General features: G+C 39.1%; 1 protein-coding gene across 1 annotated transcript; it reads right to left on the bottom strand.

Moving 5' to 3' along the window:
• Window positions 1-3834: 3834 nt before the first annotated feature.
• Window positions 3835-12755, bottom strand: GPX7 (glutathione peroxidase 7). The gene is made up of 3 exons (XM_059478365.1): window positions 12549-12755; window positions 6234-6495; window positions 3835-4408 (listed from the first exon to the last, which is right to left on the bottom strand). Exons 1-3 carry the CDS (start codon window positions 12753-12755, stop codon window positions 4245-4247), a joined length of 633 nt encoding a protein of 210 aa, XP_059334348.1. The 3' UTR covers window positions 3835-4244.
• Between the last annotated feature and the right edge of the window lie 1713 nt (window positions 12756-14468).

Here is a 14468-nt window from a genome sequence, read left to right as displayed (position 1 = left end):
GTTCATCCTATAATTCAGATGAAAGCACTAATTATGATGAAACAACCTTGCCTTTGGGGCAAGGGGGACAAAAAAACCAGAGGACTGTTTTATGTAATACACTAACAGCTTTCTCACTGCCTCTTTCACTTAAGGAAACTAAAACTACAGCTCCCTGAAGGTGGAATATATTTCATTTCTATCTGATGGGGAAAGGTTCCACAGAACTGCAATTACAGATCAGGCATTACCAAGTTTGTTCTTTGTTTGTGTTTTGTCAATGATGCTTTTACTGCAGTGTCTGTTAATTGTCATAGAGAATACCTGATTCTTCTGCTTACTTGACACTTTCTGTGAATGAATCAGAAATAAGCTTGTCAAATTCCACCTGGCTCTATGAGTAGAATAGTATAGATTTATCTCTGCATAGAATATATTTGGTTGATTCAATAATCAAAGGTAGCATAAAATTTGTTTGCTTAACCAAAGAGATGTCCAGTCTTCTGAAGATCCTAACTAACATCAACAATTTCTTGAATGAGATGCTATTGTGTTTGAAAGGATAAATTGAGTACCATCCTGCACAGAGAAATTGTGTCTGGTTTGCCACTGAAGTTTCTGACTAAAACCATAATAGAAACTCAATTGAAACATCCCCAGCATCTATCTAAAACACCAGTTGTGACTGTCAGGATAACTAGTGTATTTGGCTTTGTTCTCCTTACAATGCCAAAAAAGGAGATTTAAACCCCTGTCTTTTGCTTCATTCAATTGTTCTATTTCAATGTAGCATATTCCATTTCAAAACAGACCTTTGCTTTCATGTAGGTCTGATTATTACATTCCTTGTGAGACAAAGTTTTAAAAGATCAAAAGTGCCCTAATTTTAAACTCATATTTAAAATTATTTCTTTTCCCTGTGGCATGTTAGAGGGTGCACATGGCTGCATACATTCGTGTTCAGGTACTTAGTTTAAAGTGTAAATCAACAGGCCAAGAGTTCACACCTTTAAAGGTACAAGCTGTAGGAGATAAGTCTTAGATGATCAAGGCAATTGTTCTCTATGCATCAATGTGCTCATCTGTTAATCCACACGACTGTTTTCTCTGCAAAGCAGATAAGTAGCAGTGAAAAATAGTTTCATGCTATAGATTCAGAGCTGGTTTACAGTTTTCAGAACTTGCTGTAGGGAAGATCTCTGTCAGATTAAAACAGTGCTGGAATTCGCAAGGCAAAAAAAGTCATTTCTGATCTCTGCATGCTCTCTCTATAGTCTCAACAGTCAAATTCAACTCAGTGCAATTTGATTTGCAATTTTTCTGAGCAGGGATTCATGAAGTACTTACAGTGTGACCAGAGATGTATTAATCTACAACTAAGAATATTTACTTTTACTCCAGAACTTTGATTAAAAGGCCAAAACATTTGTTCTACAAATTGACTTAGTGCAACAAAGGATGGAATCTATGCCATGCCTAATTTAATACTGAAAATGTATCTGTTAAGTTCAGAGAAAGCAGTTATGTGCTTAAAATCATGTTGTTTTTCAAGGCTTGCATATGTAATATTTGCCTTAGTTCTCTTTAAATGGCCAAGCTTGTAAGAACACCAATTCTGACAGCATCAGTCTGGAGTGATTCTTAGCACTCAGGCATCTGCTCAGACTTCAGACTGCAGAAATTTTTCACTCACACTAAAATAATAGCACCAACAATTGCAGCCTCATTGTTCCTTGACAGAAGCCCTTTGAAAATCGTGTGAGGAAGAACTCTTTTTATCTCAACAAAAACAGAATGTTCAGGTTCCCCTGCTCTTAACTCCAGGATGCTTTAAAAAGAATCCAGCCTTGTCCAATTGCAGTATTATTGACAAGTGAAAGCTTTTTTTGTGCCTTGCAATGCTTTTAAAAGCAGCACAAACAATATTTGTCCATATAGGACAAAACCTTCCCAAATCATCTTTGCCCTTATGTCTCTTTGGACCTGAAGAACTTGTCTAATAGAGAATAGAAGATTCCTTCTATGCAAATCCAGAGTTCTGATTGAAGTTGGACAAGCTAAATGGAAATAGAAAAGGCTGAAAACATTTTTTATAGCTTAGGTTGGTCTCATCCAGGCTTTAGGTATAAAATAGAAACAAGCTTTCTAAGGAGAAAATTTTAAGCCCTGCAGCACGTGCTAACAGCATGCTGGGGCATTGCATTAGCATCAAAAGGCAGAGAAAAGAGAAACAATCTGTGGAGTAAAAAAGAACTCCTTTTCTAGGAGTTGGATTCTCTGTCCCTGCACAGTATCAGATGGGCCTGATTTTCCTTCCTTTGTGATATCCTTAGCAACCATTGTCTTAGAGTGATCCATGTAAGAATAGACTAAATTACTGAATCAGACATAGAGTTCAATTCTCTCACCATCAGAGGAGGAAAATACAGATATTCACTGCCACAAGCATCAATTTCCTGCACTCTTAGGTTACAGTTCAAGTGAGAAGTAGCTGATAGAGCTTGGAATGTACTCATTAGTATCAATGTTCAGACTTTAACATTTCCGTGCCCATTTTGTCCCAAAGATTATTTGGCTGCAAACTGTCTTTTCACTTTCTTCTCATTCCTTTTTTACTTGATTTCTCCTTTTACTTATGTTCTTCTATTACTTCTTCCTTTTATTCCTTTCATTCTCTCTTCCATCCCTTCTTTTTTTTTTTTTCACTGAAACTTAAAAAAACTTGCTCTCAGCTTCTTTCAGGCAATTTGAGATTGTTTTGTGCAGTATAATCTCTGCCTTTCGTGTTCTTCCTGCAAATCCTAAAGTCCCTGAGCTCTTACTTCCATGGAGAGCTCCACAGAATGAGTCCAGTCAGTATTCTTCTTTCCCTCTTGTCCTGTGAGCCAGGCCATGCCAAGCCATAATATTTGCCTTTGATTTCAACAAGAGCCTGTTTGGATGCTGAACAGCTCTAATGGCACTGAGGAGCTGGGAAAACTCTTTACCATGGCAAGGTCACTTAAGGTTTATTTGTACACATGGGCCCTGACAACAATATGGACAAACATTGCTTGTGCTCCTTGAAAGCATCAGAAAGCACAAAAAAGCTTTCACTTGTCAATAATACTGCAGTTGGACAAGGCTAGATTCTTCTTAAGGCATCCTGAGGTTAACAGGATGGGAACATTGGGTTTCTGTTGAGATAAAAAGAGTTCTTCCTGAGAAGATTTCAAAGGGTTTCTGTCAAGGAACAATGAGGCTGCAAATGTTAGTGTTATTATTTTGGCATGAGTTAGAGACTTCTGAAGGCTGAGCAGATGCCTGGCTGCTACAGTTGAAAAAGGCCCCATTAAGCATCTGTAACACTAATGTGGTATTAAACTATATAACATTATGCAAGAATTAAATATTTGAAAAATTATTTCCATAGAAAAAAATTTGGATTGTCTGATCTTTGTCTGTACATGCAGCCAAATTGGATAGTGTCATAAACTGAAAAATAAATTTAACATCAGTTTTATGAAGGAAGAGTTATTCTAAGGCAAAATGCTAATAGAAGAAAGAAATAGCCATTACATGTAGACTCTGGTCCTACAGATGTTCAAATGACTATTCAAATATCATCTGATAATCTAGGTGAAAAAAATGCAGAAATTCATCTCATGTCTTCTGGAGAATTTTTACAGGGCCTTTGTCTTCATCCTTCTTTCATTTAAATTTTACAAATGTGTTTCTCCCATGCCCTTCTAAACTCTCTATACAGATGAAATTATCTATGTTTGGCTGTGGTCATTGGAACACGCAAAATCTGTCTGGTCTGAAGTTATCTGTTTTGGCCCTCTTCCTAGCACACACCTTAAGTCAATCATACAATTTCTGCTGTTTATTTTATTCAGTTTATTTATTTTATTCAATCAAAATATGACAACAGATTTGCAGATATCAGGGAGATCCCAGCTAGGACATTCTGATTATTCTGATCTTTCTTCCTATATGAACTAATTTCCTTTAGTGTTACCAACAACTAATAATTGAATTGGGGAAAAAAACAGTTGCTGAAGATTTCTTCTTTCCTAGAAAACTCAAACTGAATTTGGTCAGAGAAAAATATCATATTACTTTGACCATGTTAACTTACTGGTTTCTGCATTCTTAGATGGTGAATACAGATTCAAGTGGTCATAATTTCCTTTCCCTATATCCTCTCTTTTGGAATGTGAAAAGACAAAGTCCAGCCCTAATTCTCAATTAAGATGCAATTGACATGCTGAGATTTTTGAAAGTCATAATTCATCTTTCTTCTTTAGGATGATTTTCCTTACAAGTTCTGTAACATGGGGCCTTATTTCTTCAACAGAGACAGTAGAGTCCCAGACCTTTACTACTTTCCCATTGGGGTCCACCAGGTATTTCCAGAAGTTCCAGGTTGGTTCTTCTCCTGTAGAAGCTACAGGGGAAAGAAAAAAAAAACAAAAAAAACCCCAAAAATACAACTTAAATATTAGAAAACCACATTAGCCAATTCCTGACATTTCTTCATGTCAATTTGATGATTAACCTTGCAGAGAAAGAAGGAATGTAAAATTAAGAGGAAGTTCAGACTGAATAAGATTAATTTTCTGACAGACAGCTTTAACTAGACAGTGGTCCCTTGGAGACTAATGGAAACAGGGAAGCTTGAGCCAGGAGAAAGCACAATAATCAGTGTTGAAGTGTGTGAGGGCATTTGTGTGTGGGGCTGTGCTATAGAGATATAACTGATACAGTTGAACACTGATAGGAAAATGGAATTTGACATGACAATATAGCTTTTCTAGGACTGATTATTTGCTTATCCAGAATTTTCCCTCCAAAAGCACCCATTACCATGTGCCTCAGAAGATTGTTTCAAGGAGAAATAACAAAGTAATTGTTCCAGGTTTCCACCTAATTTTCATCTACAAATGAGTACTGCAGTTTTCCCCTTCCTGACCACATACCCTTTTACATGAGTCACACTCTTACCCTTTACTCTTCCGCTGTGAGTAACAAAATTTCCAGGACTTTCAAATAGACCAGGAAGCTCATGCCCCTAAAAGCACAAGTACAGATGCTACAGACAATTAGAATCTTTTTTTCCCACTGATTATACACTGGGCAAACCTCCCAAGGAATCAGAAGTTACTTCAATGTATCATCAAGACACAGCCAGACCCATACTTTTAACTATGTTGTCATTGTGCTGAATAAAGATGCAGCCTCCAGCAGCCTCCCCCTGAGGGCAGGAGAGCAGGGAATCACAAATTTTGTATTTGCTGGGACATGTCTGCAGGAACATCTCTCCTTGGCAAAACAGAAATGAAAGGATGTGAAGAGGATTACAGGGAAATTTGGCTAGCAAAGTGATTCATTACAGACACTTGGAAGGAGGTGAGCTTGGGGTAGTGAAAAATAATATCCACACTCCTTTAAATTCTGAGAGATTTGGGAGAACACTGTGGTGCTGGAGAGAAGCAGCAGGGATGTGGTCCTTGCAGAATGCAGCTCAAGTGATACTGTGTCACACTGGGCTTTACTATATTTCATTGCTGAAAGACATTTCCTTCGCATTGGATTAAGACTGACATTTTAATATAGCATTTAAATGGTATTTAGAGCATTTGTTCAGTGCAAGAAAAGTAGTGCCTTGATAGGGAGCATCCTGCCTTGCTGGCTGGTAAGAACCAGCAAAACCTCTTCAGGTGCCAGTCTGGCTCTAAAGCAGATTGGAACTGCACAGTGTGCTGTTCCAGTGCTGGGGAGGAATGAGGAAGGGAATATTTAAGGACATTGTCTAGTGCCTGGTTTCACTTTTGATTGTTGAAGTAAATTATGAGGTGCTTTGCTTCCACTTATCCTACAGCCCTAGAGATGAATCTTATAAATCCAATCTGCAGCACTCATGTCACAGGAGGGGGACCTAAGAGGCTGCAAAGTGGAAAGAGGAAGGTCAGGATATTGTATGCCTAGAGGACAGAATTTCAAGGCCTGTATTCCATGTAGAGGTTTATTGGACCAGCTTTTACAGGACATCTGCTATTGACGTGTGCTCATCTCTGGAGATCTTTTGAGAAGGTAAGACAAAGGTGGCTGAAGAATTCCTGCCTTGTGCAGAAGGAGGGACTGCATGACTTCTGACCTCTTCAAGCCTGACAACTCTGTCAGCACATCATCTCTTGTTTCTTTGGATGGTATTTTGTGTCAGAGGACTTCTATGCAGGAGAAACAACCCTCCAGCATTCCAGGTTACTCACCAATTAAGTACTTGAAGGCAGGAATTGCACCGGCTCCACTGACCGTGATTTTGCTGAACATGGGGAAGGAGGCACCATAAGTCTTTCGTGCAAAGCTCTCAATTTCTTTGTTGGTGTCTGGTTCCTGCTGCCCAAACTGATTGCAGGGGAATGCCAGCACATTGAAGTGGTACGGGCCCAGGTCTCTCTGCAGCTGCTGTAAGGCCTTGTAGTGGCTGTCTGTGTACCCACACTCACTTGCAACGTTGACAACTAGAGACACCTGATGAACAAGAGAGCACATTTAAAAATGTGTTGCACATGTCAGTTTTCCAACAGGTAGATTATTTAAAAAGAATAAAAAATATGTCTAGGAAACTGTGACTGAACACATATTTGAAACTACATTGATTTCTCTTCACAAAAGGAAGATTTAATATTTCTTTTATGTATTCCTCTTTAGCAAGCATTAAGATAATCAACCAACTGCTAAGAAATCTTAATCTTCAGTTTACTGAGAATCTGTGTTTTTCCATTCTGCCTTTTGGACAGTTTCTAAGCATAATTAAGAAGTGACTATCCAGCTAAGAGATACTAAGTTGCATGAAAGAAACTTGCAAATCAATGTATTTCTTGTTGCTTATTTATCTGTTGTGAAGCATCTGCTCTGCAGCATGTTTCCTTGCTCAAAACTAAGTGTCCTTGCAGAAGTGTCTGTTCCATTTATCATTGCTAGTGTTGAGATCTTGACCTGGAAGTTAATAGAAGCAATTACAGGATTTGGGGTTGGTGTGTGTAGTGTGGGCTGTAAAATTCCCCATCACTTCTAGAGTTAATCTACTCCGTTGTGACAAAATAGCAACAGTTTTTGCACAAAGGTTTACTGCCTCAATTAGAGATTCCAAGAAGTGAAGGCTGCCCACTATCCTTTGAGGCCATTCCTGCAGTGGATCATGCTCAACCCTGTGTATGTTGTGTCAGTCAGATATGAGCACAGGCACATGTCTGCCAGCACAGACCCACCTGGGAGGGAGCTCTCACACAGGTGAGCACTACAGGAACAGCAGAATGTGTTTGGGATATTGAGTGACCTAACTCTGAACTAACACATATCATAGTTTCTCAAAGCCTTGACGAATGTTTCATTGGTTTTTGAGATAATTTAGCCTTAATGACCTTTAAGAATTTTAGATTTATAGTTTTGTTATTCTCACAAATTTTGTGAGCTGCCACTCATTCTACATAAATTGAGTCCATTCTAATACTTTCATACAAAAGTATTTAAGGAAAGATGATGTGTGAAATAAATAATATTTAGTGAAAAATAAATGGCTACATGTGCATAGTGTTTTTAAAGCCAGAAAACCAACTGGCATATAAAGGTACATATCTGGGTAATATATGGGATCATAAGATGAGATGTGTAGAAGGGGCAGGAATGAGTTAAGAAAAACCTAAGGGGATGTTGGTATTTGTAATTTATTACATAAAATATTGCCACTTTGTGTATTTTCTACTTTGTATAACTCTATGGCTATCACAGTCATAGAATGTCCTGACTTGGAAGGACCCACAAGGATCATGGAAGTCCAGCTACTGAATTTAAAGTGGATTTGGAGTGGCACTGTTTCCCCTGGAAGGCAGGTAATCTTTCAAAGCACAAGTTGGTGAAATCTTCTTTGTGGTGGAGTGTGTCAACAGGATACAATCTAAACAACCCCTGTACACTTGTATGAACTATGACCTGCAGCCATCTCACCTCCAAATCATCACTTTCATTCAGACAAGCCTTGTCTGAAATTTTAAATTCAGTCTCCTAAAACATCTGAAGTTATGGCATATCATTAGATTTTTTTTTTTTTCAGAGAAGAGGCAATAATTTTATGATGCATTCCTGTTGCAGATTCTCAGCATTTGAAACAGAATTTGTATGTCTGACATAAAAAATAACTATTGGCAGTTATTTTCTTTTCAATTAATCTGATTTATCAAGCATAGTGATAACAGTAATTTAGTATGAAGTAAAGATAACTTGTATCTAAGAGCTGAAGTCACATGTAGCTCTTCCACATGGAATTTTAGAGGCTTTTTAAATTATAGCTTAAGCCTTGGGATTTTCTTGATGCAGAAGTATTCATACACCTTACTGAATTCAACTCCATTGGTACCTGCTCTAAAATAGAAGTGTAATGTAAGAATTTGTCATTGGAGGTTTGGGGTAAATAAGGTTATGTAAGCATTGTGATCAAATTAAAACAGATATGAAGGATTAATTGTCCGTGAAAACAACTAAGCTTTTATCATTTTTACTTGATTTTAGGTAAAAAGAGGGCTGGAAAGGATTCACTCAAAAAGAAACAACTATTTTAATTTACAGCTGTTGAAAACCAGTGGTTTCTTGGCATGGTGGGGAAAGGCTTGAGAGCTCACAGTGACAACAGTGCAAACTTCCAAACATATTCCCCCAAAACATATGGAAACTACATTCAGCATTTCTTGGATGGCAGACACATTATGTTTCTTTTTTTTCCTTAGAAAAATACATTCATTGTAACTGAATTCTCCATTGCTGAACTCCATCATTTAATACTGCAAACCTCTTGAAAGTATAACTAACATACATAATGAAAACTTCTGTGATCTATTAGTGTTTCTCAATGAATGTTTAAAATTATTCTTTTAAAATCTTTCTTGAGTTATCTTTCAGATGTCTGGTATTAGAAGTGATTTCATGCAGTGATATTTTTTGGTCTGCATTTTATTTTTAATAAATAACAATCACTCTTTTTGCCCTCATGTAGAGACTGTACTTTGACTTCTTACAACTACTAGTGATTTAAGTTCAATATGCCTGACTTTGGGCTCTGAGAGTGCAAGTCAAGCACACCACCTAGTGTGCAGTGCAAACAGTTCAATGGACCTCACAAAAATTATTTCACTTCAGCTGAATTCTTTATCAGCTGTTGTCTCATCTCTTAAAACTATGATTCCCTTTGCTTAGAAAACCCATGCATTCTAGTAGTGAACTCATTTAACACTGCAAAAACTCTTCTTGCTTTGCTTAATGCTCACACCAGAGTGCCTTCTTTAGGGAAAAATCCTGGGACAGATTTAGGAATCTGTCTCAGCTTCAAGTAACCCTTTGTGGATCTGTCAGCAGAGACAACAGAGTTTTTAGACCCAGAAATATACCTGAGTTTTTAGACCCAGAAATTTTTAACTGGCTCCATGTGACTATGGAAGAACCAGCCACAAGTGTCAGATGGCACCAACTCACTGAGCTGTCACCTTCATGGAACAAATAGCAATATTTGTGTGGCAATTCAGTGGCTGTGCATTTATCCACACCCAGGAACACCACAGCCTCGGATTGCAGTGGATCCGGGTCCAAAGTGACTACAGTACTTTCAATTATAACATTTACTTAAAAATAATACTTCAATTGTTATAGTGCCTAATGCTTTTCCATGATTATAGTACCTATGGTTCAGGATTTCCAAAGGCACTGCACTGACACTGCTTAATTCCACCCCAGCACACTGCACTGAGCTGGGTGGTAGATTGGTACCATTGCATCAAGGTAGGCACAAACACAGCAGGGAACAGTTGATGTTTGGGAGCTCTGACTCCCAAATAGGTGCTATTTTTGGTAAGAATACTGCCTCTTACAGCATATCTGATACAGATCATGCAATAAAAGATAAGATTATTGAATTAGATTAGATAGAAAACTAATCTTGTTTGGATCCTCTTGATTCTTGTTAAACCATAATCACTGTCCTTCATTTTTAATGTAGATGAGTGATGGGTTACCATTTTATGGTAGTGTGGAAAAGCCACAGAAGGATGACCTCCACAACACAGTGAACCAGAGAGTTTTTGGATCTATTTTAGTTGTGGAACTCTTTTCTCAGTGGTAATGGTCCTCCCTTTATTTGGTGTATAACATAGGGTAATTGGGGTTTATATCAAGATACACTCAAATAGAAAGAGAATTAATATCAATCAGTCCTTTTTTTTCTTACTATGAAAAAATTGTTTCAATGATCTGAATAGACACAAGTTTATATTAATAATGATTTATTGAAGAATGATTCTGTCGGTCATGAATTGCACTGATTGTTTATACTTAGCATGGCTCTTGTGGTTTTAGAATTAGCAGATTTTATTAATTTTTTTAAGTCTGGAAGCCCTTGGATTTTTTCAATTCCTAGTAAGTTGCTTGACTACCAATTAAGTAGTTATTTAAATAAATTAGCTGAGTGACTGAATTGAAGAAAATGTCCTCTCTACATCTGCCAGAAAGCTTAAGGCTGGTAAAAGCTGGTTTAGCAATTAACAGACTATTGTTCCAGGAGCTAACTAGTGACTCACTTTCCTTAAAACACCCCCAGCACACACGTAGCACTTTAATAATATTTTATTTCTTTTAATAGCTTTAAAATATTATGATAAACCTATGACTTTACTTATCTAACTGCAGATTTAATCAAGTTTATTTTAAGAAATAAATGGGAGTTTTAATTAACAATTTTCTATCTTGATACTGAGTTCTGACAACATAATGACAGAAAGGGATGTGTTTTATTGCTGCAATTTCCTTTAAAATTGTCCACATACATTATCAAAGAGCAGGTAGCCTGAACATTAAGAGAATCTCTGAATGCAAATCTATCTTTTATTCCACACAGAAGCTGAATGTCGCTTTTTTGGAATAAACTATTCCATGTGGCCTAGCAGAGATCAAAGACTACCATTCATCAATGGTTTATCTTTCCCAGATACAGCTCTAGAGCTCCCCTTTATGAAACCAGCCATGCCTCGAGGGCAGCCTGGAACCACAGCCCTGGGATACAGCCCACACCCTGAACCTGCCTGTTCCTGGGATTCCAGAGGGCATCAACACCCCCAGAGTGGCTGTAAGGAATTCTTCCAAGTTCCCCCTTAACTTATTTCCATGTTGATTCTGGCTCTGAGATAGAGAAGCTACAGGTGGTAATTGCTTATTTAGATTAGCAGATAACATGCAGACAAGACATGCCCCAATAACAGGATTTATTGATGGAGCCTTTGGAAGGAGCTCATTTAAAAAGCACAAATATTGCTCAATATTAAACAGCTTCCATGTTTTTCTCCAACAGATATTTGAGTGGGCATGGGACTGGTTCTGCTGTATCTCACTTGTGAATGATGGGGGATGAGGACTTTGACCAGAGAGGATTTAGGCCTCTCATTCAGTCCAAATCCATCAGTATCCATTTCTGCTGAGCTCAAGAAAATGCGCATCTCCCTATTTAGCTTCTCTGTCTTCCTGCCAATGTTTCAGTGACCTGCTGTTCTGGACCAGTGAGCTCAGACATCTGAGGAGGGGAAAAGGAAGGTGTAAATACAAAGCTGGAGAAAAAGGCTGAAAATGAGAAGTGATGCTGCTTTTTTGGGCACCAGTGAAACTATCGGACTGCCTGATTGTATCACAGATGTGTCACTTGTGGGATTTATGCTGATTTTAGCTTCTATAATTTGTGAAAGAGGCTAAAAGAGGTTGTAGTATTAAGTATAACAAGTGTGCTAAGTTCACTTTTCCATAGGTACCGATTTTTTCTAGATGATCAAACCGCTAATAAAATGAAATTAAATAAAATCAGATTATAATCAGGGACATTGTTTTAAAATGGAAAACTCTGCCTAAAAGTACTTAATATAAGATGCAAATACAATTTAGAAGACATTATAAAAGCATATGTGCTTTTATCTACGTGTCCTTCATATTGTTGTCACACTAAAAAGCGAGAGAAGTATTTGCATGATGTTGTTACAATTTCACTATACTCTGATACTTTGTAATGTCTCATGCTTTTACTAGCTACGGTGAAATCTGTTAACTCCATTCGCCACGGATCAAACCCCCTTTTTTTTTTAATGTAAAACATTAAAAAGGAATGGGATTTGAATAAGAATAACACACAAAAAGTCATGCAGTTAAAAGACAGAAATAAACTCCAAAAGTAAGCTACACAAAGACACAAACTTCCTGAGTTTCTAATGGAATAGGCAGAATCCAGAGCAACCGGCAGGAGGGCAGCGTTCCCCGCCTGCCACGTCTACAGGCGGCTGCGGCAGCAGAAGACGCGGACACACACGGGGGTTAGATGCGAACGCTTTATTGAAGAAGAGGAGCCTGTGTTAGCCGGACGGGTTGGCCGAAGGGCAGAGGCACAGAGCGAGCAGCCCAGAGGCACACCGAGTGCACCGAGGCTCCGAGCTCTCTCCCCGCGCTCGCTCCGCGGACATGCAAGGGCTGCCCGGGTGGGAGCCGCCCCTCCCCGCCGCACTTACCGAGCCCCTGTACTTCTCCAGAGACACAAGCTTGCCCCTGATGTTTACAACTTTGAAAGTGTAAAAATCAGGCTCCTTCTGCCGCGTAGCGGAAAAGGCTAAGAGCAGGAGCGCTGCAATTGCGAGGAGCATGGCTAGAGGGATAAGGAGGACTTTGGGGAAGGAGGAGGCAGGCTGGTGCTCCACACTGCCCTCCGGGTCCAGCATGCTGCACGGCCGCCGCGCTCTGCCCGGCCCGGCCCGGCCGCGCTGCCGCAAACGCGGCGCTGCTGCAAACGGGCCTTTTGCGGCAGCCGCCGGCTCTGCCCGCTCCGCTCCGCCGGGACGGCTCCCTCAGGGGGCACACGCTCTGCAACGGAGCGATCCGTGCTGGAAATGCTGTCTGAGTGGTTACGGCTTTAAAGCACCGGCTGGCTCAGTCTGTGGGATGCCAGTCACAGAATGGCAGAATATTCTGGGTTGGAAGGCGCCCACAAGGATCACTGAGTTGGGACCCTTGAGGAACCTCAGAACATTTGGCTTTACTACTTCTGTTTCATTGTTCCTCCACTGCTGTATTGAAAGCCATGAATTCTTGATAATAACACTGATATTTCAGCCTAAGAAAATTTATCTCTTTTTTTTTCCCAATTACATGGTGTGCATGGACAGTTTTGAAACCAGAACTAACACTAACATATGAATACTGATATTAGCCTGTTTTCATGATAGCAACACCATTCCCAAAGTGCCAAGTCTGAAGGGACTTGGAACCATCCTTTAGAACTAATAATGACCCCAACAAGGTATTACCACGACTTTCAGTGCCCTGTGTTTCGTAAAATAGACACAGATTCACTCTTAAATGAATAGCCCATACAGGGATCAAAGTGATGTTATTAAAGATCCTGCTTTAACTACATCCTTGTGATTTTTGACGGATTTGCAAAGGCCCTTTTTTGTGCACTAACTGCAGCGTCTAGTGAGTACGGTGTAATGTCAAAGGACAGCAGTGGCTTGGTTGCTACTGGTTACTGAGGGAGTGCTCCGAACGAGAGTCACAGCACTCAGCAAAACCAGAATCACCAACACGCCACATAACCCAGCCACATCAGCCAGGCCTGCAGGAAATGCAGCTCTGCACACACCTGCCAGGTGAGAAGTGAGTGTCCAAACCACTGATGTCACTGTGTGAGATGGAGAAGCCACACTGCCAGAGGGCTTTCAAGCAAGAAAGAGCCATAAAGCATCCGGAACTGAGTTTGGTATCAAAGCATTCAGACATTCAGAGCCAAAACACTGCCTCAGTGCACTGATGTCATTCTTGGGTTGTTTGCAAAAAAAAAATGCTATTTGTACAGTTTGCTACTATGCCTGCTGGAAGAAAGGGATTTGTACTTACAAAGTAACAACAACAGAAAGCTTTTGATGGTCATTGATTTCTTCTTGGACCACAAAACTGGTCAGCCATGGACAGCTATGATTCTGATAGTTCTTGGCAAAGAAAAGGAAAATGCAATGACTTACAGAAAATAAGTGGTTCCAAAGCATATTGGAAATTTATCTTTTGAAGAGAAAACTACATTTTATCATTTACATTTATTAAATCTCACTCTTTTTTTTTGGGTTTTTTTTAAAAAGAATTTTGGTAGATCTTTGACATTTTGATTAAATTTGCTTAGGGAATTCAAGCATGACCAGCGTTACTGTAAGGGAAGAATCCTTATATAGCTAGATGAAAAACATATTTGAAGTTTTTAAGCATTTCACATTTTTCACATTTTTTATTGATTTCAGTTTTAGCAGACACCCAACATCAATAAATAATGTAATACGCTACAAAAATATATAGATTTAGAGAGGGAAAATCTTCTGTCATGGTCTCTACAGGAAAGATAGACTGTGATGAGAATGTGAATTTCTTTGCAGATAAGTGGTATT

Source organism: Ammospiza nelsoni, chromosome 9 (genome assembly GCF_027579445.1).
Source record: "Ammospiza nelsoni isolate bAmmNel1 chromosome 9, bAmmNel1.pri, whole genome shotgun sequence".
In the NCBI taxonomy this organism is placed as follows: Eukaryota; Metazoa; Chordata; class Aves; order Passeriformes; family Passerellidae; genus Ammospiza; species Ammospiza nelsoni.
Note: the sequence above shows the minus strand (reverse complement) of the source record. Positions and strands in the feature narration are given on the sequence as shown.